This window comes from Lonchura striata, chromosome 7 (assembly GCF_046129695.1).
Source record: "Lonchura striata isolate bLonStr1 chromosome 7, bLonStr1.mat, whole genome shotgun sequence".
In the NCBI taxonomy this organism is placed as follows: Eukaryota; Metazoa; Chordata; class Aves; order Passeriformes; family Estrildidae; genus Lonchura; species Lonchura striata.
Window position 1 is genome coordinate 3,529,503 of NC_134609.1, and position 27,080 is coordinate 3,556,582.

The 27,080-nt window shown below is 40.6% G+C and overlaps 1 protein-coding gene across 4 annotated transcripts in view; it reads right to left on the bottom strand.

Annotated features, from left to right (window-relative positions):
• CABCOCO1 (ciliary associated calcium binding coiled-coil 1) overlaps nucleotides 1–27,080 on the bottom strand; it is a 141,177-nt gene that overhangs the window by 44,614 nt on the left and 69,483 nt on the right. For 2 of the 4 annotated variants that reach the window (XM_021535333.3, XM_021535322.3), the window contains exons 1-2: nucleotides 9,540–9,622; nucleotides 2,707–2,837 (exon numbers count right to left, since the gene is read on the bottom strand). In XM_021535333.3, the coding sequence (XP_021391008.1) occupies nucleotides 2,707–2,837; nucleotides 9,540–9,557 (149 nt within the window). In that variant the 5' untranslated portion in view covers nucleotides 9,558–9,622. Of the gene's footprint in view, nucleotides 1–49; nucleotides 272–2,706; nucleotides 2,838–9,539; nucleotides 9,623–10,480; nucleotides 10,684–27,080 lie in introns of those variants that run through there. The other 2 variants (XM_021535348.3, XM_021535356.3) reach the window with 2 other exon arrangements.

Consider the following 27,080-nt stretch of genomic DNA (forward strand, 5'->3'; position numbering starts at 1 on the left):
AATTCCTAGATTACAATTATGATCAGAGTATCAAAAAGTAAACAATTACCTGCAGGTTTCAGCAAACACTACTGAAGTGTTGAGATATGACTAACAAAAGAAAAAAATATTAAAGCATTACAAAACCAAAGAGAAATACATTGAAAATTCCAGAGGAAAAAAAAAAGTATTTCACCAGGAATTGGTTTGTGGGATGAAATGACACAATTAGTCTCCACTTTCCACTAGCATGCTTTTACTCTGATTTAGATAGTTTTTTAAGATCTTGTTTACATTTCAAAGATTATTTTTCACGTGGCCTCTGATGAAAAATTACATTTGAAAATTAATATAAATAATATAATATATAATTACTGAAAGTAGCTAAAATATTTCGAAGTTTAAATTGCACTTCCAAAATGGTCAAAACATTTAAAGAGCCTTATCCCATTTTATTGGCACATGATGAAAATTTTTCCACTTACTTTAACTTGCAGAATTTATGAAAAAATACACTCCCTTGTAGGAGGCCATACTCTTGCTGACACATTTATGTCTACTCTATCCAAACACAGAATTAGGTACATCTTTTATAATAACTGTGTGCTTTTTTCCACATGAAGAGAGGGGACTGGGGCTAGGATTTGGTTGCAATTCTTCCAGTATAACTTTGGCCATGTCTCAGGCAGTTGAGCTTTACATTAAAGCAATCCTTGGCTTCTTAAGTACAGCTGAGGACACAGGTGCCAGTGATCAGTTTCTAGTCCCCTGTGAAAAAGCAAGGTCTTCCCAAGCCCTGCTGCCTTCTCATTCCTTTGTAAGGAGGACATTAATCCCAGACCTACTGATAGCAGCCATTAGATTTTCAGCGGTTTCACCAACACAGTACAGATGCCCTGTCAAAAGAGATGAGTTTCTTTCTTTAATTAAAGCCTCAATAGCTAGCAGAGTAAAGCATATAATCCAATCAGTTTTGTTTAAAACATGTATTCCTTTGTTCTGCATGACAAATTTGTACGGCTGCACACATGCAAGTCGGTTAAAAACACTTAACTTATGTCCTGGAATAGAAGTGGAACGTGGCCAGCTGAACTTTCCAAGGTTTGAAACAGTCCATATCCTCTCTCTCTGAAGCTTCTGCCAACTCTATGTTTTCATAATCAGAGCTTCTCAGGGATTTAGATTTTCTCTGATTCTGCTAACAATGCCAGTGCTCATCTTTCCAATATTCTGTAAGGCATGTCACTGACAACAGTATCTGTACATCATTGCAAATTGATGGGGCAGTTAGATTCCATAGTTACCCTCCCTGCTTTTTCTTTCTTCATAGGGCTCAAGTCTTACTGAGATGGACAGCAGTACAGAACTCCTTGATAGATAGGAATGCAGGACATTAAAACTCTCACACTGAATCAGATCTATTCTGATTTTCTAACTTGAACTGTGGCCTTCAAACTGCTCTTGTAATTAGACACAATGCACTCGGTAAACAAAATTTTAATGCTCCTGCCAAACTGCTTAGTGTGCATAAAATACCGTGTAACAGTGCTCCTTCCAGTCAGATGCAGTATATACTTTACATTCCCCTTGTACAGTGTGCATATATAAATACATATGTGATCAGCTGAGACTAAATGAGCATATGATCTTTCAGTGCTTTTCTTTTTAATCTTGATGAGTAAGTTACACAAAGAATTGTGCACATTAAGCACATTTTAGTCTTTATGAGTTGTACACTTCTGTCTCCTTTAAATTTAAAGAGGCCTATTGTGCAAGAGAAAACAGGAAAGGATTTTTTCTATTATTATTTGATGGTGACAAATTTTCTTTTCATATTTCTTAAAAAAAAAAACAGAAAAACCTTTTCTCCCTAGAATAGTGACAAATAGGAGGAAGAGAATGTGTTTAAGGAATATTTTAATCTCTATTAAATGGTTACCTATTCAGAGGAACAAAGCTGGATTTTATATACCCCCCACCTCTTCCTTCCCAAACTAAGACCAGCAGGCCAGCCCTTTGGCTTTCAATTCCCTAAGAACCTGCTAGCAGACAAAAGCGCTCCTGAGTAATTCTTGCACTTCTGAAATGTCCCATCTTTCAAATATAAATCTGGAGTCCCAGGTTGAACTCCTGGCCTCCTAAATTTAGCTGCTATTAAACACTAACAACAAGGGAGAGTGTTGGTACAGGAAAGACAAAGGCACTGTGACATCAGAAGTCTTTGGCTGCCTCCAATTTCCCCAGTGCACCACGATGGTGACCTACTCATGCCTTAAGCTTTCCATAACTTGCTGAACTTTTAAGACCTTTTTGATTTTTTGATAACTCATGTTACAGTACAAAACTTTAAATATTTTAGCAAAAAAACTTACCCAGTGAGACTTGCCAAAAAATAAAGCTCAGTATCGGTCTGCTCTTACTTACATCTGAGCATATTGTTTACAGCTTATTTAAAGCTATTGTAAATTCAGAAACCATGACAAGGTGAAATACAAGTGGAAAAAAAGGAGTCTAAGCAAAATTAAAAGATGTAGGAAAAACAGTAAACCAGACTGGATCTGAGATCAGAAGTGTTTCTGCCAACTTTTGTGAATAATGTTAAATATCAATGATTTAACTGAGCAATTAAATTAACGATATAGCCATCACAAAAGAAATCTAACAAATAGTTTGCAATTTTTATTTTGCTATTATATGGGTTCCAGCATTGCTGTCACTGCTACTTACTTTTCAACTCCTTCCAGATTTTCTTCTGACAAGGCAGTTATTTGGGAAAGAGAAAGAAATGTCCTATTAGTAATCTTTTCTCCACCTACATCAACCTGATCTTGGTCTTCATCCTGATTTTGGTCTTCATCCTGCATACACAAACATAGGAATGTAATTTTTTAAATGTTTCTTTTATTATGTCAGCAACTTATCTAAATAACATTTTTATATTGAGGAGGTATGCAAGGGATTAATTCAACAAATGCCAAAAATGTAAGACAGCTGTAATTATACAGCAGTAACACAATACCTTAACACATTCTCACTAGAGAAATGCTGGGCAGATACATGGAACATAGTATTTTTATCATAAATTCATATGGGAACACACTGACATATTATGTGCTGCACAAGATTAAATTAACTTGCAAGTAAAAACAACAGAGATTTAAAGGTGCAAAAGAATCCATGAATCTAAATTTGACCAACATGATACTGCACTGCACAATAATTAAATTTTAAAATTAACTTTCTCTAAACATATTATGAGAATACACAAATATTACTATGCAATTTGTGCTCCACCATGTACTTGATTGCATTTTCAAATTTACTGTCTACACTCTCTCCTTCCCCTAAAAAAGTCCAAGATGTTTGTTGCACAGAATAATACACAAGGATCTGACAACTACTGTTCCTAGGAAGGATGTACATGTTTTAGGGAATAACAAACTGAGCATGAACTAACAATACAATGCTCTTCGAAAAAATAGGAATATTTGATTATATTTTGTGTTGTCACTGACAAAAAAGATATTTCAATAAGAAATCTATAAAATGCAAAAAACAGTACCAAAAATCCCCTAAATCTGTTTTACAATAGAATATGTAGATGACGAGGCAAAGTGTGAGATGAAGTAAGCCCTTCAGAGAGGGGCACTGAGGGGAAAAAGGGGCAATGGTCATGGGACCATGCTCCAGTTGAAAGGGATCCACAATGGGCAGCATAAGGAAAAATATTTCAGTATGAAAATACTTAAGCATTAGGATAACCCAGAAAAGACAGAGGAATCTCCACCCTTGCAGGCTTTCCAGACCAAAGTGGACAAAGCCCTGTGGGCACTGGGTGCTGGCCCAGCTATGATCAAGTAGCTGAAGCAGTCCCAAAATGCCTTCCAGCCTCCTGCAGGGAGTCTGCCCAGCCTGACCACACAAACTCCTTTCACAACTTGCTTCTAGCAGGTACACTTGTACATCTGCAGGACCTGGGGTTCAGAGAAGTGCAGCAAGGCAAAGCCTGCAGAATCCTGCTTCCGGCTCATACAGGGAGAGTGAAGCAGAATTCCTGACACACACTGATTTTTGGGCTTGACCAGCTCTGCTCTGAGCTGATATCAACTCATCCAGCGCTGGCCAAGGAGAGCCCCCAAATAAAGCTACACTACTCCCCCTGCTGCTGCCGAGCTACAAGATGCACTGAAACCCTGGGACTCGCTGAAGAACCACCACACACAGGAGCGACTAAACCAGACTGAGAGCAACAAAAAACATTCATTCAGTGGACAGACTATTCTTCTCCTTTCTAATTAAGTACTTGAGTACTTTCACATATACTTCAATAAGAAAAATCATTGTTCCCAACCAGAAACAAGTCAATCTCAGATACAATATCTCATCAGAACAGGAATAGAATAAACGAAGGCTTCCTTCACATAGTTAAAAGCATGATGTTAGTTTGCTTTTATTAGCAGTAATTTAAACAGCATAAAAAACCACTCTTATAGTCAGTAATGATGCTATAATTGAAGCTGCAGGTAAAAAAAAATAACAGCATTACCTCTAATATACAATTATTTAAATACATATTTCAATAAGAAGAAAATATATAAATGCTTTCCTGAAGTGGTGTTAGAAACCTGTTGAACATGAGATTCTTTAGAAGCTGTAGGGCTGAATTAGTTGAATACTGATATTAATGTTTTGGAAACTGAATTAATGCTCTTCCCTCACTTTCTCTTAGGATGTTCAATACATAGAATATTTTAGTATTTACAGTGACTATATAAATTGCATATGATTGGTCAGTCAGTCAACACCTTACTAGGTGAAATTGTTAGTAAGGCAAAATGCTAATATTTTACAAGCAGTTTAAACTGAAGAGATAGGCCGCTGCTGTAACTTTTAGATAAGGCTCCATAATGTGCACATCAAACCACAACAGTTTACAGGGCAAGGTGAATGCTTCTCAAGCACCATTTCATCACCTGGAAGCTGGAACAACATTCCCAGCAGCAACATTCCCACCAATGTGTTACTGCTGTTGTTAATGCTCTTAATAAGGATGGGGTTTGGGCACCACTGTCCACTACAACAAGCACAGGTATCAGGTAAGAAGAAATACTGTTACAAATGACAGATGAGGAACTATGGGAGAGAAAGAACATATTTTTTTTTTTTAATTAGCAATATTTCTGTAATTTAAGAAAGTATTGAAGGTCCAGAAATCATTCAAACAATTCTACGTTTACAGACAGTTTCTGTTTGGGCTGAACCTACACACACACTTGACTAAAAGCTCACAATTATTTTGATTGATTACTTTGGTCTCTTTAACCACTGCTTGAAATACCGGAGATTATTTTTATATGCGTTCACTGGTGTCAAAGAATGTACTCTTCACTTTAGTGTTAACTGCAGTGACTGACTGAGGTAATCCAAAGTGAGTCAATTCTAGTAATGCTGTCTCCATGTGTCAGGAGAAAAACTCCTGAAACCAATCCTACCAATGCCCATTCCCAGCAGTAGACTGCCTATTTAAATACAGGCTGCTCCTAGAGAATTATCTGACATGGTTTAATTTTCCTTTGAAGGATTTTTAGCTGTTCTGAATACATAATATGTTTCTGGCTGTTCAATACATTACTCCAAATGCTGTGGGCATCCCTTATTAACAGCATCAAATCAAAATACCAAACCAGACATTCTAAAACAAAAGAGTAAGATCTTGCTCACAAATCACCATGAAGCAGGAAATAGCAGCAGCAGAATAATATAGTTAAACAGTAAATTGCAAAAACCTTCTGTGTTTACAGGGGTGGGGAAGAACTCTCAAAACCCCAAGCCTGTACTGATTCACCTCTGGCTAGGAAAAATGCTCCACTACCTGCAGTTTTGGTGAGGGCCTTTCCAGAGTGGCCAAACCCTGAGACACAGCAATTGAAATGAGCACCAGCACTCCTGAAGAAAAATAAGCTTATCTTTTGGGATGAGCCTTCTGCAGTGGTTGAAGATAGCATTTGCATTTGTTTGACAATACACCACTACACTTTGCAAAATCATGGCTTCCAAAAACATACACACAAGGGAACAGTTTCCCAAATCTCATCAACTGTAGCAAATACTCAGAGTAAGGAACCCAAGATCCTGCTCTCCTCACCCTACCAGGGAAATCAGACTGGACTCATCTTTCCAGTAGCTCATGTAAAGCAAGCTCAGCTGCTCTGCCTGGGCTGACAGCAGAGCAGATGTACCCTGGAAGAAGACTGTGTATCAGTTACAACTCTAATCAAAATGGGAATGAAAAACCCAACCAAACTACACCAGCAACACAGGCTGTTATTTGTATTATTATACACATTTTGTTATCAAGCTGTCAAATGCTTCAGCAGCAGCAGAAAATCCTGAAGCTTTCTACACAAATAGTTAAGGCAGAAAAAGAAACACATTCACTGTTCCTGTTTGTTTTTAAAAGGTCCCACTTGTCCACTCCCACAATGGGAAGTTAAGATCAATAGTTGCTGTTTTTAGCCATAAACATTTGTTTTGTCATCAAACAAACAAATGAGGAAACAAAAATAGCAGCACTCATTCAGCTACCTTCAAAAGGGAAATATGCAGATGTGTCAAATGCAAAAGAGAAAACCTATAGGCAAAGAAAGCTTTCAAGGAACACTATAAACATGATAGCGTCCTTTTAATAACAAAGTATGTTTCAAAAATGCCACAGTCCATATATCAAGATTTATGGTTAGCCAAACATATGATGACAGTAAATTTTACTCATGTTTTCACAGCTGCAGACCACTTATGAGAAAAATGTGGTTAAAAATAAAGCAGCAGCAAGACTTGATAAGATCAGTATTCAGATTTTCTAACAGACCTTCTCCTGAAAGTCATTACAAGCTGTAACAATTATAAAAATATTTAATTTAAATCAAAAGGAATTGTCTTAAAATGTAAGAAGTTATATAAAGAAACAGTACTAGAATACAGTGTTTCCTACACCTTATGGACCATGCTAAGCTACCTTCAGCCAAAACTAGAGACTTCAGAATGTGATTCATAAAAATACACAATTCCACAGGATTTCCAATAAAAATAAATCATAAAGGATAGATAGAAATATCACAAAGGCAAGCTACTGTGTGTAGAACAAACTTCAATACTTAAGGAACAGAAAACACATGAAAAAAAATTCACTAAATTCCTCTAAAGATTCTTTTTATAAAGCCATGAAGTAAAAACTACAAGAATTTCAATGGTACATTTCAAACAGATGCACAATATATTTTTGACAGCCTGTCGTGTCCCATAGAGCACACCCTGTGTCCTTTTCCTGTGATCTGACTGCACTACCCCAGTGTTACGCTGCTCCAACTGCCAAAATATTTATGGAGAGTGCTAACGGAGAGCACTGTGAAAGATGCATATATTTTCCATAAAGCATTTAGAATACTTAGCAACACATTTTACTTGGAAGAGGGTTTATTTATTTAAGGAAACCTAAATGGTAAGCTTTTGTACTGATAAAGACACAACCATGAATGACACCGGCTGAAGGTTCTTAATCACTCCCACAACAGTCATAGCAACTTCTTGGCCAGTGGAGGCAACAAAGCAGTTCAAGCGAAAAAAATTATCTCGTAGTAGCTACAACTACATAGACAGGCTTGAGGGAGAAATTCGGAGTTGATGCAACACCTCATACATTCTTGGGAGGAATGAATTTTATTCTTATATATCTCCTGACAAGCATGATTCGCCTGTCAGAAACCACACCTCTGTCACCAAGTAAAAAAAGGAAACAGGAAAAAAACAGGGAGGAGGCCAAAGACAAGCAAATAAAGCAAATATTAATGCAAACACTGTGGATTTGTAAAATCCTCCAGAGCACTTCAGCTACATAAAGCAATGCAAGGTGAGAAATACAACTGTGATATTGCTGGAAGGAAAGTGTAAGCTTGCTTCCACTTCCCCAGTACTCTTTAAAAGGAAACCACAAGCCTTTCCCTCAATAACCAAAAATTAGGAGACTCCTACCACCACAAAAAAGCCCACTATGGTGGTTTGACCCAGGCTGGATGCCCAGGAGCTGACCACAGCCTCTCTGTCAGCCCCCTCCTCAGCTGAACAGGAGAGGAAACATAACAAAAGGCTTGTGGGAAAAGATGAGGACAGGGAAAGGTCACTGACCAATTACTGTCACGGGCAGTAATTTTTTTTTCTGCTTGGGCAGAAAAATAATTAATTACCAATGGAATCAGAGTAGAATAATGCAAAATAAAAACTACATTTCAAAACACTCGTCCTCTCTTCCCAGGCTCAATGTCACTCCCAATTTTCTCTACCACCTCCCCGCAGGAGCACAGGGGGATGGGGTAGAGTGCTTGCAGTCATTTTATCACATGTTGCATCTGACCCTGCTGCCTCCTCATGGGGAAGGCACCTCACACTCTAACCCTGTTCCAGCATGAGAGGTACCGTGACCTCCATGGGCACAGCTGCGTCACCATGAACTGCAGGGGAGTCTGCTCTGGCACCTGGAGCACCTCCTGCCTCTCCTTCTCTGCTGGCCTTGGTGTTTGGAGGACTGTCAGTCTCTTATATTCTCATCCTCCTCTTCCATCTGCTGTTGTATGGCTTCCTTCTTCCCCATCCTAAATCTGTTATCCCAGATCTCTGTCTCTGGTGAGGTCAGCCTTGGTCAGCTGTGGGTATGTACTGAAGCTGTGTGGACATGGGAAAGCTTCCAGCAGCCTCTCACAGAAACCACACCTGTAACTCCCTACGACCAAAGCCACACAAATCCAACATACCCAGAAATAGCCGTACATTTCTAAAGGAGAGTCCCTAAACAAGTGAAACCTGGCGAGGCGGTGGGCGGTCAGAGGTGGAGAAGATACACACCAGAAGCAGCTCTGGGTGAGGTGAGACGGGTGAGGGACAGGCCCGGCTGGGCTGTGCCAGCCCAGGCTCCGCAGTCTCTGCTGCAGGAGCCACCTCGCCAGGGCAGGCAGTGTCTCTCCACTGAACTGACTGGGCTGACAACAGTGACACAGGGGTATTTTTATATGTGCACATACATATTTACACACAGACAGCATTTTAAACACCACACCCTCTTCTACACAAAATCACAGAATAGTTAGGGTTGGCAGGGACCTCTGGAGATAATACAGTCCATTTCCCAACTGAGAAAGGGTCACCCAGGTTTGGACATTTACAATGTCTCCAAATGTCTCTCTCCAGAGATGAAGACTCCACAACCTCCTCTGCCACCCTCCACATGAAGTTCTTCCTCATATTGAGGTGGAAATTTCTCTATTACGGTTTACGGCCACTGCTCCTCCTGTCACCGGGCACTACTGAAGAGACTGGCACCATCCTCACGACCTTTGAGACATTTCGATATATTGATAAGACCCCTCTCAATCTCCTCGAAACTAAACAAGCCCAGCTGCCGCAGTGTCTCGTCACAAGCGAGATGCTCCAGACCCCTCACCATCCTTGTGGCCCTTGGCTGCAGCTCTGCAGGGACAATTTAACACAAACCGCTCCCGTCCCAGCGGTACCTGCACGCTGTCGGCCATGGCTGCCCGCCGCCGGCGCGGCCGGGCCCGCCCCTCACCGCGGCTCTCCCCTCAGAGCCCGCCCCGCTCCCCTCAGAGCCCGCCCCGCTCCCCTCAGAGCCCGCCCCGCCCCCCTCAGAGCCCGCCCCGCCTCTCTCCCCTCAGAGCCCGCCTCTCTCCCCTCAGAGCCCGCCCCGCCCCGCTCCCCTCAGAGCCCGCCCCGCTCCCCTCAGAGCCCGCCCCGCTCCCCTCAGAGCCCGCCCCGCTCCCCTCAGAGCCCGCCCCGCCTCTCTCCCCTCAGAGCCCGCCCCGCTCCCCTCAGAGCCCGCCTCTCTCCCCTCAGAGCCCGCCCCGCTCCCCTCAGAGCCCGCCCCGCTCCCCTCAGAGCCCGCCTCTCTCCCCTCAGAGCCCGCCCCGCTCCCCTCAGAGCCCGCCCCGCCCCGCTCCCCTCAGAGCCCGCCCCGCTCCCCTCAGAGCCCGCCCCGCTCCCCTCAGAGCCCGCCCCGCCCCGCTCCCCTCAGAGCCCGCCCCGCTCCCCTCAGAGCCCGCCCCGCCTCTCTCCCCTCAGAGCCCGCTCCGCTCCCCTCAGAGCCCGCCCCGCCTCTCTCCCCTCAGAGCCCGCCCCGCTCCCCTCAGAGCCCGCCCCGCTTCTCTCAGAGCCCGCCCCGCCTCGCTCCCCTCAGAGCCCGCCCCGCCCCGCGCCCCTCCGTGCCCTGCCCGCCCCTCACGGCCGCGCTGGCTCCGCGGCCCCGCCCTGTGCCTGCTCCTTTTTCTTTAATGAACTTGCAACTGTAGTGAACTAAAACTGCATCGAAATGGTTTCTCTGCCAGCTCTGCATTGCATGCAGCAGCAGTAATTCAGAGTAATAGCAATTACACGCAATATCAAATAAAATGCAAGCATTTGGTAGATGAACAGTAATAAGAACAAAGAGGTAACTTACTTTGTAGAGTTTATGGATGTGCTGAGGGAGCTGCTCTGACAAAACTTATTTGCAGCGCCTCACATCAAGCAAGGGCCTCCCGGGATTTTCTGCAGCTGTTTCAAGCTCTGCCCCTGTTTCGGAGCAGTTTGCCACCTTCAGAAAGTTGTCATCCTCAGTTTCTTAAAATGTGCAAACCACCAAGTACAGTACGTGTGTCCTAGCTGGGGCACAAGAGACAAGAACACGCCCGTTACCCATTAAGTTTGAGATGTATAGTGTGAGATTCAACAGGAGCGTCTGTAGCCGCTGTTCCTGCTCAAACACCCTGACCCTCACTGACACAGGCAGACCAATCGCGCTTCCAAAAGGAGTCAGAAATCTTTGAGGTTCAGAGAGCTGGTTCCTGCCGTGTTTTGTAGAATTATTCATAGTATTTTAAAGAAATAGACGCCACACTGTGAATTTTAAAGAAATAGAGCCCACACTGTGAATTCCTACAATTTGTACTGTGCTCTGTGGCTGCTGCACAGCTGTGCTACTGCCCCTTTTACAGTGTATATAAATCTAACCAAATAAGAACATTATGCAGAGATGCAAGCACTGCACCTAGTAAGTAGGGAATTAAGTGTGATATTTGGATGCAATGTAACATTGTGTATATTCATTATTACCTTATCTCGTTGGTAACAGATGCTAGACTTAACCCTGTGTACCTCTGGAACTGAAAATGTCCATCGACTTCCGTGAACATTTTCAATGTAAAAGACTTGGGGGCTTAAAGCCTTTAAAAAGATCTAATTCTGTTTCTCGTGCTCAGTATAAAAGGACTGAATTCTCTCTTACACAAAACCTGAACTGAACAGGTGATTGAAGCTGAGCACTGATTGAAGCTCAAACCACATTTCCAGTTGTGAGCTCCTAAACTTCCTACTTTTCAATTTAGATTTTTAGATAGTTGGTGTCAGAAGGCTTAGGAATAGAAAAAAAAAAAAAAAGGATTCAAGTGTCGCATCAAGCCATGCCTTCTAATTTCACGTGGATCCTTCATGTTTACAAAACCATATTAATGTGTATGTGAATATTTAAGGTGGCTTTTTTATTTCCTTCAAATGCAAAACTTGTAAGCGCAACACAGAAATACTGAATTTAAAACACTGACGTAGTCCTTTCCTGCTACAGGTAACTATGGTAGATTTCCTATGATTTCTAACCATCAAACAGACTCTAGGATAGAGAACAACAGAGCTCTTTCTCCACTGATGAAGTTCTGTTAGATGTAAAGGTTTCCTGAAAGTGTCTGTAATTTAATATTTAAAATATGTCATTGAAGCAGAACATATTTGAAAATCTGGCTTTACAGCATAAGTGCTCTTCTATTTGTCTAAGAAGCAACCAGAGTAAAGGTTTGGGAGATGCTCTGCCAAGACTGGTATCACTCAGTACATGAGGACTGTGGAAGGAGCACCTCTTTACCTTTTTTGATTAAAGCTGTTTAGCTGATGGTGCCTGGGCCACCTCTAGCCTGTACAAGATAGCCACCACACAGCCCACTAACACTCAGCCCTGGCGGGGGCTGGACAAAGAGCTGAATGTTCCTCTTCATTTTCTTCAAGTTGCCAAATTTTCATTTTGCTAATTATGCACCAAAGCATCACCAATATAGCAATTCCACACTGCTCGCTGCACAATGAACTGCATGACTGTCTTTGTAGAAATACTTTCCTCTTCATCACAATACTCTATCTTTTGGGCAGGGACTTATGTAGGTTCACCTGCATCACATAAGTCCATCTCAAAAGAGGAATAAAGGTCACAGCTGCAAGCAAAGTTATGATAGGGCAGGCGACCTGCAATTGGAACACAACCAGCAGCTGCAAGTGCTCCAAAAAATTCCACTGAGTCTTCCAAAGTTTTATTAATCAAGGTCATGCAGTCTGATTTTGTTACCCATTGCAGAGACCCTGGCATTTCAGGAATAAATGAAACTTATTAATTTAAGAAAAGGAATGAATTTTCAGAAGCTGCCTTTTACAAAGTAAAGGTTTTCTAACACAAAACAGGCCCACAAAAACATGCTCTTATTGACAGAGATCCTATAAAAACATTCAATTGCAAACACGTTTCCAGTCACTTTTAGTTAAGCATCACCAAGCACAGTAATTAGCCATAGGCAAATTCAGGATGAAAAGCAGACAGAGCCTTGCTTGTTACTTCAGCATCAGATGGACATATAGCTCCCCTGGCTGCCAGCCCTCACGACAACAAATTGCTTATACTCGTGCCCTGTGGTACAAGAATTGAGGAAAAACCATGGGCATATGTGGAGGACTTGCACACAGTATTTGGGTTTGAGCCTCCTAGTAAGAAATTAGTAATTTGTGAAAGCAACAGGATATTTGTGCTATGTGACTCTTAATAAAGAGCCCTGCATTACTGTACATGATGCATTAACGTAGTAATTAATCATCCCCTCCTGGCTCCTTTATAACATTCTTTGCAGATAGTCTATCCAGGGAACAGTATTCCCTCTAGGTGATGTTCTTCTGTTTTACATATATAGATACACACCTTCACAAAAAATTCTGGGCATGATTATGCACTAAGAAAAGAAAAATATACATTCCAGGTTGTCAGGGAAACTTGTTTTTAAAACAAAAAGATAATTCTGCCATTTCTCAGGCAGTATCCAATTAAAATGAGATACAGGTAGGAGAGGATAACTGCTTTGGTGTATCAGCAGCAGGATAGACAGAGTTCTGAGTTTCTTAGGGAGAGATGCTTCTTCTTTTTTGCTCACTGTTTGTCAACATAATCCAGCTCAGTATCTCTTCCTGCCTGTTTAAAATAGGTAGGCAAATTTCCATGTGATTTGGCAGTGATTTTGAGAGACTTGTAATGTTAGTACTCCGCCCAGCAATAAGAAAGTCCGAGTTAAATGTAGCAAATCATAACTTTTCAATTATTCAAAACAATATGCATACGGAGAAATGAAAGTAATAAAACGTGTATTCCATCAATGATTCCATTATCTTCTCACCATAAAGAGAAGTGCCTCAATGTAGGATAAAAGGAAATTTTAGATTGATTCTCTTCTTGGTCATAGCCAGAAGACTGCTATATCTATTGCCAAGAAATTGAATTGAGGTTCACAGAAATCCTAAAAATTAGAAAGAAAATACTTAAAGGAACATGTAACCCATCTCCAGGGGACCTGTACTTTTTCTTGCCAACAAGAACTTCAAGCAGAAATAGGATTTTATTTAATCCAGTAGTTCAAGACAGCTCCTTACTCTATATTAAATTCTAGGAATAATGTAAATATGTGTTTAAAATTGCAGTACATCATCAGTATGAACTAAGAAAGCTTAGTTTTTTCTCTGCTCTAAATACCTTTTAGTACAAAAACCTAAACTACGAGACCTGATGCATAAGATAAAGCAATATGGATAATTTAGAGCACAGCTGTTTCAAACTACCTACCCTCAAGATCACCAATTGATAAAACAAACTCCAAAGCTCTATAGAACTCAAGGACTCCTCATAGTTATTATTTAAACCAGAACAATCCACTCAGAAGTCCCAAATTCAAGATGAGACAAAAAGAAGAGCACTGACCATTGAGTGACTCAGCCCCCTAAGTCTTGTACAGCCACAAGTACATTGGTGACAATGGAGAAATAATTTAACATAGGGTTAGTGTAGGGTTTTGGGTTTGTTGAGAGAATTGTTTCATTGACAGAGAGCTGAATTCTTCAGGAGGATATGCTGTGCAGAACAGAATTTGCCAATGAATGTAGTGAGGAAAATCACCAGAAAGAATAATTTAACAAGTTATAATTGCAAATAGAAATAAAACTTGTAAAATACAGGAGTACATTATTCATATGCTATATAAAATGTCATATAGTAAACATATACTTAAGTATTGATTCTATATAATACATGTGTATATGATCACTCTTCAGACTGCCACTTGAGCTCAGATTCCCATCTACTCTGTATCTTTTCTAAAGATATAAATTACTGTTAATCTTGGCAAATTTACAGGAACTGGAGTATATTTTACTGCATGAAAAAGATAAGACATTAATTTTCTGGGCAAACTCTCTTGAAATTTCATTTTGATAGACAAAACTTGACTTTTCTATTTGAACTACTGTTTCATTCTTTTGGCAGACCAAAGAGGATAGAAAGACACAACTGCGTGAAGTATTACATCTTAATAACACAGCAAAGTCTAGAGAAAAAAAATAAATTCACTGAATTCCATTGTTCTTGACTTTTTGATCCCAAATGAGAACACAATTTCTTTCATAGATTTCATATTTTACTTCTTTCTTGCCTTTCTTGTGAAGCTCTATCGATTTTTTGCCACCTTCTCCATGTGATGTTAACCAGCTTTTAGAATAACATATAACAATGTAGGGCAGCAAGTGAAAAAATACATCCCGCTGAAATTACAGGGGGATTTTAACAGAGACTATAGTTACTCAAGACTAAAGTTGTCTTGTGGGCTAAAGTTGTCCTGTGTACTAAAGCTGACTGTATTTTTTGTTTATTTGCAAATTGCTTGTTTGTTGGACTACATAAACAGCTTCCAAGGTGTCTCAATATTTCTTTAGTTATTTAATAAGGACTGGCGAGCCTGAATTACTGAATAACATCATGTTTAAGTGATGTCTTGGAGTAGGATCTCAACTACAGCAGCAACACCTGAAGAGTCAGTATGGCAAATGTATCTCCATTTTACAGAGAGAGGTCTACCCAAGAGAGTGAAATGTGTCATTCTGGAGTATGGCAATACATCATAAGTGTCACTGCCACCAGATCCAAGTAATAAATTGGGTTTGGTGTCACATGTCTTCTCCTTGTGTACTTGGAATCACAGAGTACAAATCCCAAGGAGTGGATGAGCACACTCAGGAAGAACATGTCCATGTAGTCTCCTTAAACATGCAAGCATAAAGGTTATTTTGTGATCACTAGGCAATAGGGTTAAAATTATGATGAAGTTTGTTATTGCTCTTCCCCTTTTCTTCCCTGACTCATTTGAGATTATGGACTCATCTTGGCAAAGTACATTAAAATAAAAGGGTATCTAACTCAGTAGTCAGTCCTGGGAGCACTTTCCTTCCTGGATTCTGAATTTGAAATATCTGCTGTGCAAGCATATGTTTATAGAGAGCTGCAAGGAGGAGTTAATGTCCATATTCACTCCAAAAAGATTATGTAGTTGCATGTAAAAAATGAATTTGCAGAGCTCTAGAGAGCTTAAGTATATTGCTTCTTGTAAAAATAAAAACTCATTGAGCAGAGGACCCAAGGCCAGCACATACATTTGTGCTAAGAATATCACTTTAACTGGACACAAGCTCTGCACGTGATGTCATATGGAACATTACAGGTTTCTTCTAGAACAGGGGTCAAATACTTCCTTAAGGTATTTATTAATGTAATTTATTGATTTAGCTGAGGCAGAATTAGCCTGTTTTGAAGTGGAACTCTGATTAGTCTAACCCATTCTTGAATTCCTCAGTATCTTGGAACTCAAAATTCAAAGGGAGAGAAAGATGGGGCACAGCTCACATATACTCTGCTGACATTTATGACTTTGGTTATGAGAATAGGGGTACACAGGGAGCAGCATTACCCACATACTTATCCTAGGAAATTTAGAAGGAGAATGAAATACTGAGTGCACTGTTTGACAGTGTTCCTTGAACTGGAGCTTATGCTTTTCTCATTTACTTGAAACTTGAAAGACGATGATAGAAGTTAATGGAGTTTCATTATGGTAAAGCAATGTAAAAGGAAACATCCTCCTTGTTTTAACATCTGGGAACGTGGTCTTCCTCTTCCTCGCAAACAAAACATACATGATTCTGCTCAGTTTTAATGCTGTTTGGCATCTGTGCCTATACTGCCAGGGACATTCAGAACCGTTTACATTAACAGCAAATATTTTTTATTCTAAAGAAGGAAACATATCCTTATTGATATTCAGCAAGTGGTGCGTTGTTGCAACCAAGATATAATTTACTCACTTGTCTGACTGGATTACATTACTCCATGCATTTTGTAGTTTCATCTGTGAAAAATTGAACTTTAGTTCTACAGCTGTCATTTCCCATAATTCTTTTAAAACAATCTGTGGCAAAAGGATAAAAAATAGCTCCAATAGAAACTGCTTCTGGGGATGGCATTTGAAAGGACATTATTTAGAGTTAATGAATTAGACTAAGAAGTTTGTCATATTCTTTACATGAGCTGTGAGTCAGACTTTGTATACAAGTATTTCTACCACTTGTGTACTTTGTAAAGGCCATGACTCCCTTTGTTCCCTGGGAACCCTGCAGTGAAAACATTTTTCTTCAGAAGCACACAGCTTTGTTAGGCTGCCTGGGTAATATTTCCAGTTCTCCTCAACCTTTTTGTGTGCTCAGAAGCAGCAATGCACCCGCCCACTGCTGTCCTTGTCAGGGCTCCCCTCCCTCAGCACTGCAGGCACCTGAGCAGGGCAGCTCAGCAATCCACAGGGAAAGCCACAGGAGTTCAGCCAGAGCGAGGATGGGAGGACTGAGCCATTACTTATTTATAAAATTAGCAGTTAGAACTCAACTGCAGTAAAAATGGAAAGTCCCCAAAATGGAGGATCGGGATACTCTTTCAACTCTGATTTCTGCCTCTTCACTTCCTCTGATGTAAATTTTCAAACTCCCTTTGATGAAAAGAAGATCAAACTCCAAAACCAGACTAAGCTTCAAAAGATGATTATAGGCTTTCCTACACAAAACTGACTCAAAGTTTTATTTCTTAGGTTTATTTCATGTAATTTTTCTTCTACCACTTGCTTTTATACTAGCACATGGATCATACATTCCTCCTTGGTAACTACCTTTTGCATGTTACCCAAGCCAGACATTACTCTTGATAAATTACTATTTCAATTTTCACTGCCTCTGCTATGTTTCAAAATATAAACTGTAACTGGATGTTTTATACACATACCAGAGAAATATTTTTCTCACAGCCACAGTGAAAAGTTTTGTTGAAAATACAAAGAAATTAAATGCAACCCACATAAAGCATTTTTTAAGTTGGACTCAATCATGTAAATTTTTGGTGCCAAATAAGAATAAAATCAGAGGCTGCAAGTAGGGGATTGTAATGGAAATAATTTTTCCAGTGCTACCTACACTTTTTGCTGCTATGCATAAATCCTGTTATCACTCATGTAATAATGATAGAGCAACCATAATTATTTCTGTATTAGACAAAAAAAAAAATTCCTGGACAATTTCATCTGATGGTAAAACATAAATCATTATACTAAATAGATACTTTTTGTCTCCTTACAGAAAAAAAAATGGACTCAACCTTCCTTCTCTCCACCCTATATAATTAAAAAAAAAATCAGACACCAATTTTTAGCCAAGCATTCATCAGAGTATGTATTGTTAACAGGTGTTGTGTATTACATTTCCCATGCACACAGTGTTGGAATGCAAAACTGTAATACTGCTCCTAGGAACAAGTAGCGTAATTAAAATTCTTTGTGAGTTTGATTTACTGGGTATTTTCTTCCTTTAAAATAACTACATTGCAAACAAGAGCCAATTTCTTAGATTTGATCTATGGGTTGTGCAGCTTATACTTCAGGTTCAAAATGGTGATTTAGACAATAACACATAACAGCTGAATAGTCATTTATAATGGCACAGCACCTGCAGCAGATTGTCAGCTGAAAAGGCAAATCTAAATGCTTTCAAATTCTCTTGTGTATTATAATGGCAGTAGTAGTGGCCACTATAGATACAATAGTTAGGCATGTAATGTAACTTATGTTTCTGATTGCTTGCCATTTTCTCAGTTTTATTCTTTAAGACTGAAAATGTTCATATTTAGTGTCAGTCCATATACATTTTAAAATGCTCAGGCACAGTTTAACTTTCTGTTAATTTTAGGGGTGGGAGGTGTCAATTAGCTTAAATATTAAATAGGAGATCAAACTCTTTTCCTTATCATTTTAAGATTTTCCACATTTCCCAGACCATTACACATGCATAATTAACACAACTTAGGCATTTTTTTTAAAATCTTGATTAATACTGCTAAGAACTCTGGAAAGATTTGATCAGAAAACTGATAAAACTGTATAGACATTTTTCTTACCTCAATATGTGCCAAGATTTTTCTATGAGCCTTTTAGCAGCAGCTCCTATTTAAAAAATCTGAAATTGTGCATATGTAGTTTCCTTTTAAATTTGGCTCCTTCCTGGACTGGACCCAGCACTGATCATTTGTGTGATGATGTGCTAATTCTGCATTGATGTGAAACACATGTTAGGGAGAAATACAACAGCTTGTTGCAGCAGACCCAGGCCCATACCAAACCATCAGTGCACTGATGTAACCTCCACCCACAACAGAAAGTCCATTTAGATGCACAGTCCAACAAGAAATGCTCAGGTTTCCACCAGGAGGAACATCTGGGATGTGAATGTGCAAGGATAATTCCCAAAAGGAAAGCACTCTAAATCCATTAGAATTTTCCAGACAAGACAGAATTTGAAATCCTTTTGTGTATTAAATATCTATAAAATTACCTATATACTTTCTGAGTGTTGGAGGCATAAGACGGGCCATGTGCTTTGGGACTTTTAGTTGGAAGGTGACAGTCCAAGTACAACAGTTCCTTTCCACCAGAATGACCAAAGTCATATTAGGTAGTAACTGTAAAAACCTAAGCAGAAATAGATTTGTTTTCAGCTGAAAGAAAAAATAGTTTCCAAGGAGCTAAGTGCTTTAGAACACAAGCAATAGAAAAAGAAAAAAAAAATGAAGAAATTACTTGTCTGTAATAGAGATCTGTAACAGAGGCTAGGAACAATCCACTTGCTTTGGGGTTGATGGGATGATGCCCTTGCCAATTAGCACAAGTACTTTGTTTTATAACATCCATCTATTCAGTATGGACCTGTTTTAGTGTACACCTCAAAATCATCTTTAGAGCACTTCCACTGGAGCCAAGGGAGTTCATCCAGGAATTAGCTTGGTCAGTAAAGTGATTCATATACAACAGAAAGAGTTACAGAAACTTAGTCTGAAAAGAGTAATGGAGAGAGATTCATGCATGCTATACATCTTGGCTTTGCACTAATGTTATTTATCTGTTTGAGCTGGCAAGGAAGTTCTATAATATGTACAATATGGGACAGTGGCTTTGCAATATAAACTGTCTATTAGTAATGCAAAGTAACTTATTTTCATCTGCTAGATCATTATTGCAATTTTTTCTCCCTAGTTTTGACACTAAATAGATCTTCATGAAGTCCACATTTGTTCTCTTTATCTTTTACTTCCATTTGATTCATTCTATTTTAAATGTATGTAAACATACTGTAAGACCACCAAGCTTTTTGTCATTTCAGGAGGGCAATGCTTCCATTCCTAGGAGGAAGCTGATGCCCCAGATCTCAGTCTGCTGGCCCAGCTGAGGGCAACTCAGACATCCCTCACTTCACAGTGCCTGTACCACCATAAGACACAAGGGATTTAAATGGGTTGAAGCACAGTTTGAGAGAGTTGAGCAGAGCTGTGGCATCAGCAGATTCCAGAGAGCAAAGTGTAAGAGCTCCTCCAGCACCCTGTCCCCAGCAGTAAGCAGTGTCCCTGTAGAGCTGCACACACTCCCCAAGTGCCTTGGCAGCAGCACTGGAGCAGCTTTGGCCATTTGGAGGGCAGCTGGCTCAGGGCTGACTCGCATCCCGTTCATCCTCCCAGCCTTCGGCTGCATGAGCCGTCCTGGCATCGCTTCTGTCAATGCAACGCTCCGGGATCACTCCCGGGACACGCAGCCCTGCGCCAGCCGATGACAGCAGAGAAGATGTGACCCGTTCCACCAGCTCACAGAACTGACCTCTCAAACAAGCTGCCACATGGTCTGTTTGCTACACCTGGGTTTATTTCATGCAGTCACAATATTTCCCATACTCTCTGTCTGCCAATAAAGATGAAATGCAAGAAGCAGTAGGGTGCTACTCACCCTGGAATGACTTCAGGTCTGCTGAGAACTGTTGGGATTGTTTTAACCCTTGCCTCCACTGCCTGTGTGTACAGACAGATGTACTTACTCATCAACAGTCCTCCAGTTTCTTCTCATCAGTAAACCTATCTCACCTTGGTGCAGCAGAATCCACATTGTTGCACCCAAATAATTCCCTAGAAGAGTACTTGTATGCTAAAGGAATTCCATGGTTTTCCAATGTCAGAATTATTTGCATAACCTTTATTATTCTGACTACCTTACAATATAACATTGAAAGAAGTAATTGGACTTTTGTCCCATTCCACTTCCCACTGCAGACCTGCAGCCACAGCCACGGACAACTTTTCCATGCTACTGCTGTTTCTCTATGGTTTCATATTGTTTTTAGCTAGGTGCTACTGTAGCCTCTATTCCCAAAAATTCAAAGCAGGAACAGGAGACATGAGCTTGCTGCTGGAGTTGGCTTTTCAGGTAACTTGGATGCATAAGGTCCAGTGATGTCTGTGCCTACTATCTCATCATCATCCACAGACCTTATAGGGAAATTTCACTGAAGATTCCAAGCTGGACCTACTGGCATATCACGACATTTGTATATTTATGGAGTAAATAAATCTGGAGCAAAGTCAGTCCAATGGACACAGGTTGGTTACAGAAGAATAATTTTAAAAATTAAAATAAGAACTTTAATTTCCAGCTCTTAAATTCTCACTAATTTTTGTGGACTTGATCAAACCACTAATGTTTTTTTAAAATTATTTTCATATAAAATTAGGCACTCAAGATTTTCAATATCATCAAGGCAGTAATGTAACTTAGAACTCACAATGTGTTTAAAAAATCACTGCAGATATGTATTGAAACCTTCCAAGCAAACTTAAATTTTCTTTCAGGATTTGTCTCCACTTCCTTCAAACCCTTGATTTCATTATGTAATAATTTCACACACTTTCTAAATATTTTTTAAGTTCACAAGGCTCTACTAAAAATTATTTCATTAATATTTATAAACTACAAGTAAAGCTGTTTCTCCTACAATAAGAATTATACTTTTAGCATTGCATATATGTATTTGTAGGAGGTATTTATTGGATTTAATAATCACTACTCTGTGGGAAGCCAGCAAAAATTAAGATTTAGCTGACATTCCTTTATCCAGGAAATCCTGATTAGTGGAATCTTACATAAGAAATACAGAAAAGTAATACAGTTTTACATTCTCTTTAGGAATGAGCTCTGGGGATCTGGATTTTCCTTCTTTGAACAAACACCTTCAGGGAATTTCAACCCAGGAATTAGAGACTTTTCATTCTTTTTTGTGCCCATAAGCCTTGTCTACTCTTTGAAGACTATTAAATAGCTGGTGAAGAAATGTCCTTTATTGTTAAATAGCACTTAGCTCTTTAAGTAGTTCACCATCTAATAGTCACAGGTTAATAAGATAAAAGCATTAAACACATTATCTGTGTGCACTTCACCTGAAATGAATTCCCAGACACTTCCAGCCATACAAGAACACTGCAATTTGCAGGATAACCAAACCAGAGCCACTGGGACCTGAGCTGCCACTCCCCTGTTGCAGGTCCCAAGGGTTTTAAGGCCTGTGTGTGTATTCCAGCCGTGCCTGTTACACACACTAAATGAATCAGGGCTCTGTGTGCTCTAGCTCTGTTCACACTGGCTCCTGGACAGGCACAGGGGGGCTGCCTTGAGCCCAGGATGCTGCTGTGCTCCTTACTGTGACCACATGGACACGGAGCAGACACTTCTGCAATGCTTTCCTAATTATCAACACCACTCCTTCTTGGCAGGAACCAGGGATACACCACAGCAGAACAGCCAGCAGCCATGACCTGTTGCCAAGCTAACAAGAATGCAATTTTTGCCTTCAGGCAAAAATGTTAAACCCATCCCTTGCATCTTTCCCTTTACTCTGGTAGGCAGGAAATGCCTCTGCCCACATCTATGAGGGAAGGTTTGATAAAGATAACCCTATACTATCAAGTATTTACCTTGAAGTGGCAGAATCACATTGACCTGCTATCCTGTGATAGCAGTCCCTGTGCCACAAACACCCTCTCAAGCCATCACTGTGAGCTTGACAAGCTGCCTGACAGCAAACCAGATATTCCAGTATTATATTCATAGCCTTATTCACGGGCTATGAATTAAAGCAATACTAGCCCATCGGTTGTCTTTGACTATTGGAGATAAATAATTTGCTAGCAATAATCCATCATATTTCAACTCATTTGGCAAAAGGCAGAGAAATTCTTAAATGATGCTGTAATTATAAAGCTGAGTAATTTCTCTATATTTATTTTACCAGTATGGATTTTAAAGTGCCCTCTGGGAGCAAAAAAACATTTGTAGAGATAAAGCTGTGGGGAGCAATACATTCATGCCAACACATGTAGCTGAACCACCAATTTTGCTTTATTAATTTAGTTGCTGGATTTGTTCCTGATATCTACAGCTGTATTATCAGCTCCTAGAGGTGGATGAGTGGGTGGAATGAGGTTGATTACAATTGATTTAGTAACCAAAGAGTAATTTTTTTCCATTGTTTGTTCAGCACATTACTAAACATATGGCTTAATTACAGTCGCCTTGTGTTCTTTTCAGTGTGGTATTGCTTATTTTACTGAGACACTAATTTATGCAAAATATTAATTGAAATAGAAAACAGACTTACTATGAGAGCTGACATTCATAAAAATATTAGTTGCTTATATTTTGCACTAAGTCTATTGGACATCTCAGGGGAATTAGTGTTAGCAGTTTAATTTGGAGCAACATGGGCTCTCTCCCTCCAGAAACAGTGGTAGAGCATGTACTGCAGTCTGGAGCATGGGTAAAAAAATTTACTTTTACCAGCAGCTGCAAAGGGAAATCCTCAGAGTTCTTGAGCCAAAGTCTCAAAAATGTGCTGAGGTAGCTGTTCCATTTCAGTGTGATTGCAATAATTGTATGCAAATGTCTCATTAAAAGTAATGCAACTTTATATAGCTATAAATAAACTACTATGCTGTTCTAATGTATTTCCAGGCCATTAAATAATATAATAAAGATACATGGATTCTCTCAATAGATTAGATAATCAAAAACCACCCACCCCCAGAATCAAGTAACTATACATTGGGAGATCTTGTTTTGTTTTCAGTCATCTTTATAATTAATCTATTTGGAATAAATAATTCACCAAATATAAATATAAAATAATGTTCAGTCACAGAACGCATAACTCAATATATCCAGGAGGAATGCTTTTATATTTCCTATTCAGGATTTTAATTCAATGCATTGAATTTTGCTGTCTCTTTCATAAGCCAGCTCTAATATACGATCAACTTTATAACCAGATAGTTGGAATACAGAATTGAATAGTTTTGCAGAGGCACTCATAAAATTCTCACAAATATTTTTAGGAGAGAGTATGACAATTTTGTAACCTTCACTACCCACTAATAGGATTCAGATATCCACTATGAAATGATCCAAACATATCCTGGGTTACAGCCTCTATAGTTATAATGTTAATTTCAAAGGGGAAAAAACCAGCTAACACACATATCTCTATGCTGCTGTACAGGGACAGTCCTAGGAAGCAAGACTAGACAATGAGGGGAAGAAAAAGCGAGCCACAATATCAAATTCAGCAGGAACGGCAAAGAGAAGGGTTTGGATGCCATCACTGAGACCACATCCAAGGACTGACAAGAATGAAAAACATAGAGCAAACCCATTTTAAAGTTCTTCCTAGGAGGAGGTGAAGATACCCAACCTCTCAGTGGGGTCATGAGCTGGAACACGCACACATGGCCAGTACACACAGGGTTAACCACAGTTACTGCCTTACACAGACCTCTCTGCCTGCACCAGGCTGCACCTAGGCTATTTTCTTTTGTCTAGTCCTTAAGAAAGAAAATTTAGACTGCCCAAGAAGAACAACAATATTAGACATTGTTGTGGGGCCATAAGAGGCATTAAAATGGATGCATAGTATGTTCTTACCTTAGTTTAAACCCCAAATATTTTCAAGGCTTTAGAAACTGAAGAAAATACTTCTAGGAGAAAAAAAGGAGAGGGAGGGCAGGAGAAGAGTTGAAATGTTAGTGACTTTTTGTCATGGTTTTACACTGACCCAATGCCAGGCACCCAACTAGAGTCACTTGCTCACCCTCCTCTGCTACAGCTGGGCAGAGGGAGGGGGGCAAAAAAATTAATGAACACTTTATGAGTGAGATAAGGACTGGGAAAATATTTCAAGGGGAAAAGCAGGTTCAATTTAAGTTGCAAAGTGAAGCTTATTGCTAACAGAATCGAGGGAGGAAAATGAGAATCAAAATAAGGCCTTAAACCACCTTTTCCCCCCAGCCCCTCCCTCCTTCCCACTGACAGCGCAGGAGGCAGGGGTTGGGGATTTTGGCCAGTTCATCACTGAGATTTTCTTTCACTGCTCTGGGAGAGGAGTCCTTCCCCTGTGAGACCATGGGGTCCTTCCCAGGGGAGAAAGTTCCCAGTGAACTTCTCCAGCATGGGTGAGCAGCAGCCAAACTGCACCTGCTGCAATGTGTGTCCCTCCCACGGGCAGACAGCCCTGCCAAATCTGCTGTGGTGTGGGTCACTCTTCCATGGGGTGCCATTGTCCAAGGACAGGCTGCTCCAGCCTTGGAGCAGGGCCCTCTCTCCACCAGGTCTCCCACTGGATCTCAGCCTCCTCCAGGCATCCACCCACTCCTACATGACTACCTCCCCCATGGGCTGGGGGTGGATCTCTACATCCCCTGTGGAGCCCCATGGGCTGGGGGTGGATCTCTGATGAACTGACCAAAACCCCATGCCCTGTCTCCCTGCACTGTCCGTGGGAAGGAGGGAAGAGCTGGGGAGAAAAGGTGTTTTAAGGGTTTATTTTCATTCTCATTATCCTCCTCTGATTCTGTTAGCAATAAAATTCACTTTGCAACTTAAGTTGAGCCTGTTTCACCCCTTGAAATATTTTTCCTGGTCCTTATCTCACTCAAAGTGCTTATTATTTTTTTTCCCCTCTCCTCTGCCCAACTGTAGCAGAGGAGGGTGAGCAAGTGACTGTAGTGCATGCCTGGCCTTCGGCCAGTGTCAAACCACAACACTTTTTAAGAACAGTAACACAGGAAAAGCTGGTATTTCAAGGCTGTGGGGGCATCAGGAGAAAAAAATGTGGGAGTCATGGACAATGTGCATATGGGCACTGAGTTAGCCAGGACAGGAAATGGCCACCTTCTGTGCAAGGTGCTTTTAGACCTGTGGTTTCTCATAAATGACAACCACGTACGTTCTGTCCGGTTGGCTTCTGCCCCGTCACTGCCGAGCCGGCAGAGAAACAAACCGGAGACAATTGTTTCAAATGCTAAATGCTTCCAGCGGCAGTGCCGGGAGGGGCGATGTACCCGACCCCTGCGCTGCCTGCAGGGGCACACGGAGCAGGTGAGGCGCTATCCTGGGGACAGCACAAGCAGCTGCCACAGCCCCCAGTCCCCCATCGCCGCTCCTGCTCAGCTCCTACAGATTCCCGAGCTCTTCGCCAGCAGCAGAACTGCATTTTCCCCACGCTGAGCCATCCCGGATTCTGTCCCGGAGCGCATCAGCGCTGCCCTTCCCTGAGACGGGCTGACTGCAGCCACATTGACAGCTCAGGGCTCACCGCTGCTCCTGCAGTGGGAAAGAAAAGGACACAGAGCAGAAGTATTAAGGGTGGTCAGCTCAGAAAAGATGCCGGGCACATGGGCACAAGCCACCAGGTCTCCAGAAGAGGCATCTTGTTCTCCCTCAGGAAGTTCTAAGCCAAGGAGCTACACCTGAGCAATTCCCAGTCGGTGCAGCTCCTAAAGGAGTCCATGGGAAGAGGGCAGCATTGACCAGCAGGGTCTGATGTAGGAAAACCTTTGAATATTGTTCAAAAGTGCTTCAGCTGCTAAAGAATTCCCCATGATGATGTTCTTGCATCCTTCAAAGGCTTGGAGCAGTCCATTAAACATAGTATTAGTATGAGACACCCCTAAACTTTTCCTCCTCCTGAAATGGAATCACAGTAGGAGGCAAGATGCAATTCAGTGACACAACATGCATAGTGACAATTTTCCAGAATGAGATTATAGGAGAAAAAATTCCAAACCCATCACAATCACTCTCACAGAGTAGCTTGGAAACGTGAACCAACAGAAGAAAAATAAACCAACAAAGAATGAAAAAGATATAAACAACTCCAAAATAAATTGTTAACTCAAAATTGCAATATAATCTGTATAAAATATTTAAGATGTTTTTCTATTTATTCCTGAACCTAGAGTGATTAAAATTCTGCCATAGTACACTGTGTTGCTCTTTTTTTAATCACAAATGCAATTTTAAGCAAGTAGACAAACTCTAGGAAATTAAAGTGAATATTTATGTCCATATAAACTTCTTAATGGCAGCATTCTTGCTGTGAGCACAGCAGCTGAAGAGGGTGGATTAAATTATTTTGGCCAGATCCTGTTACTATTGTTTTCATTGGCAAAATTCCCACTGACTTAATGGGAGCTGGATTAG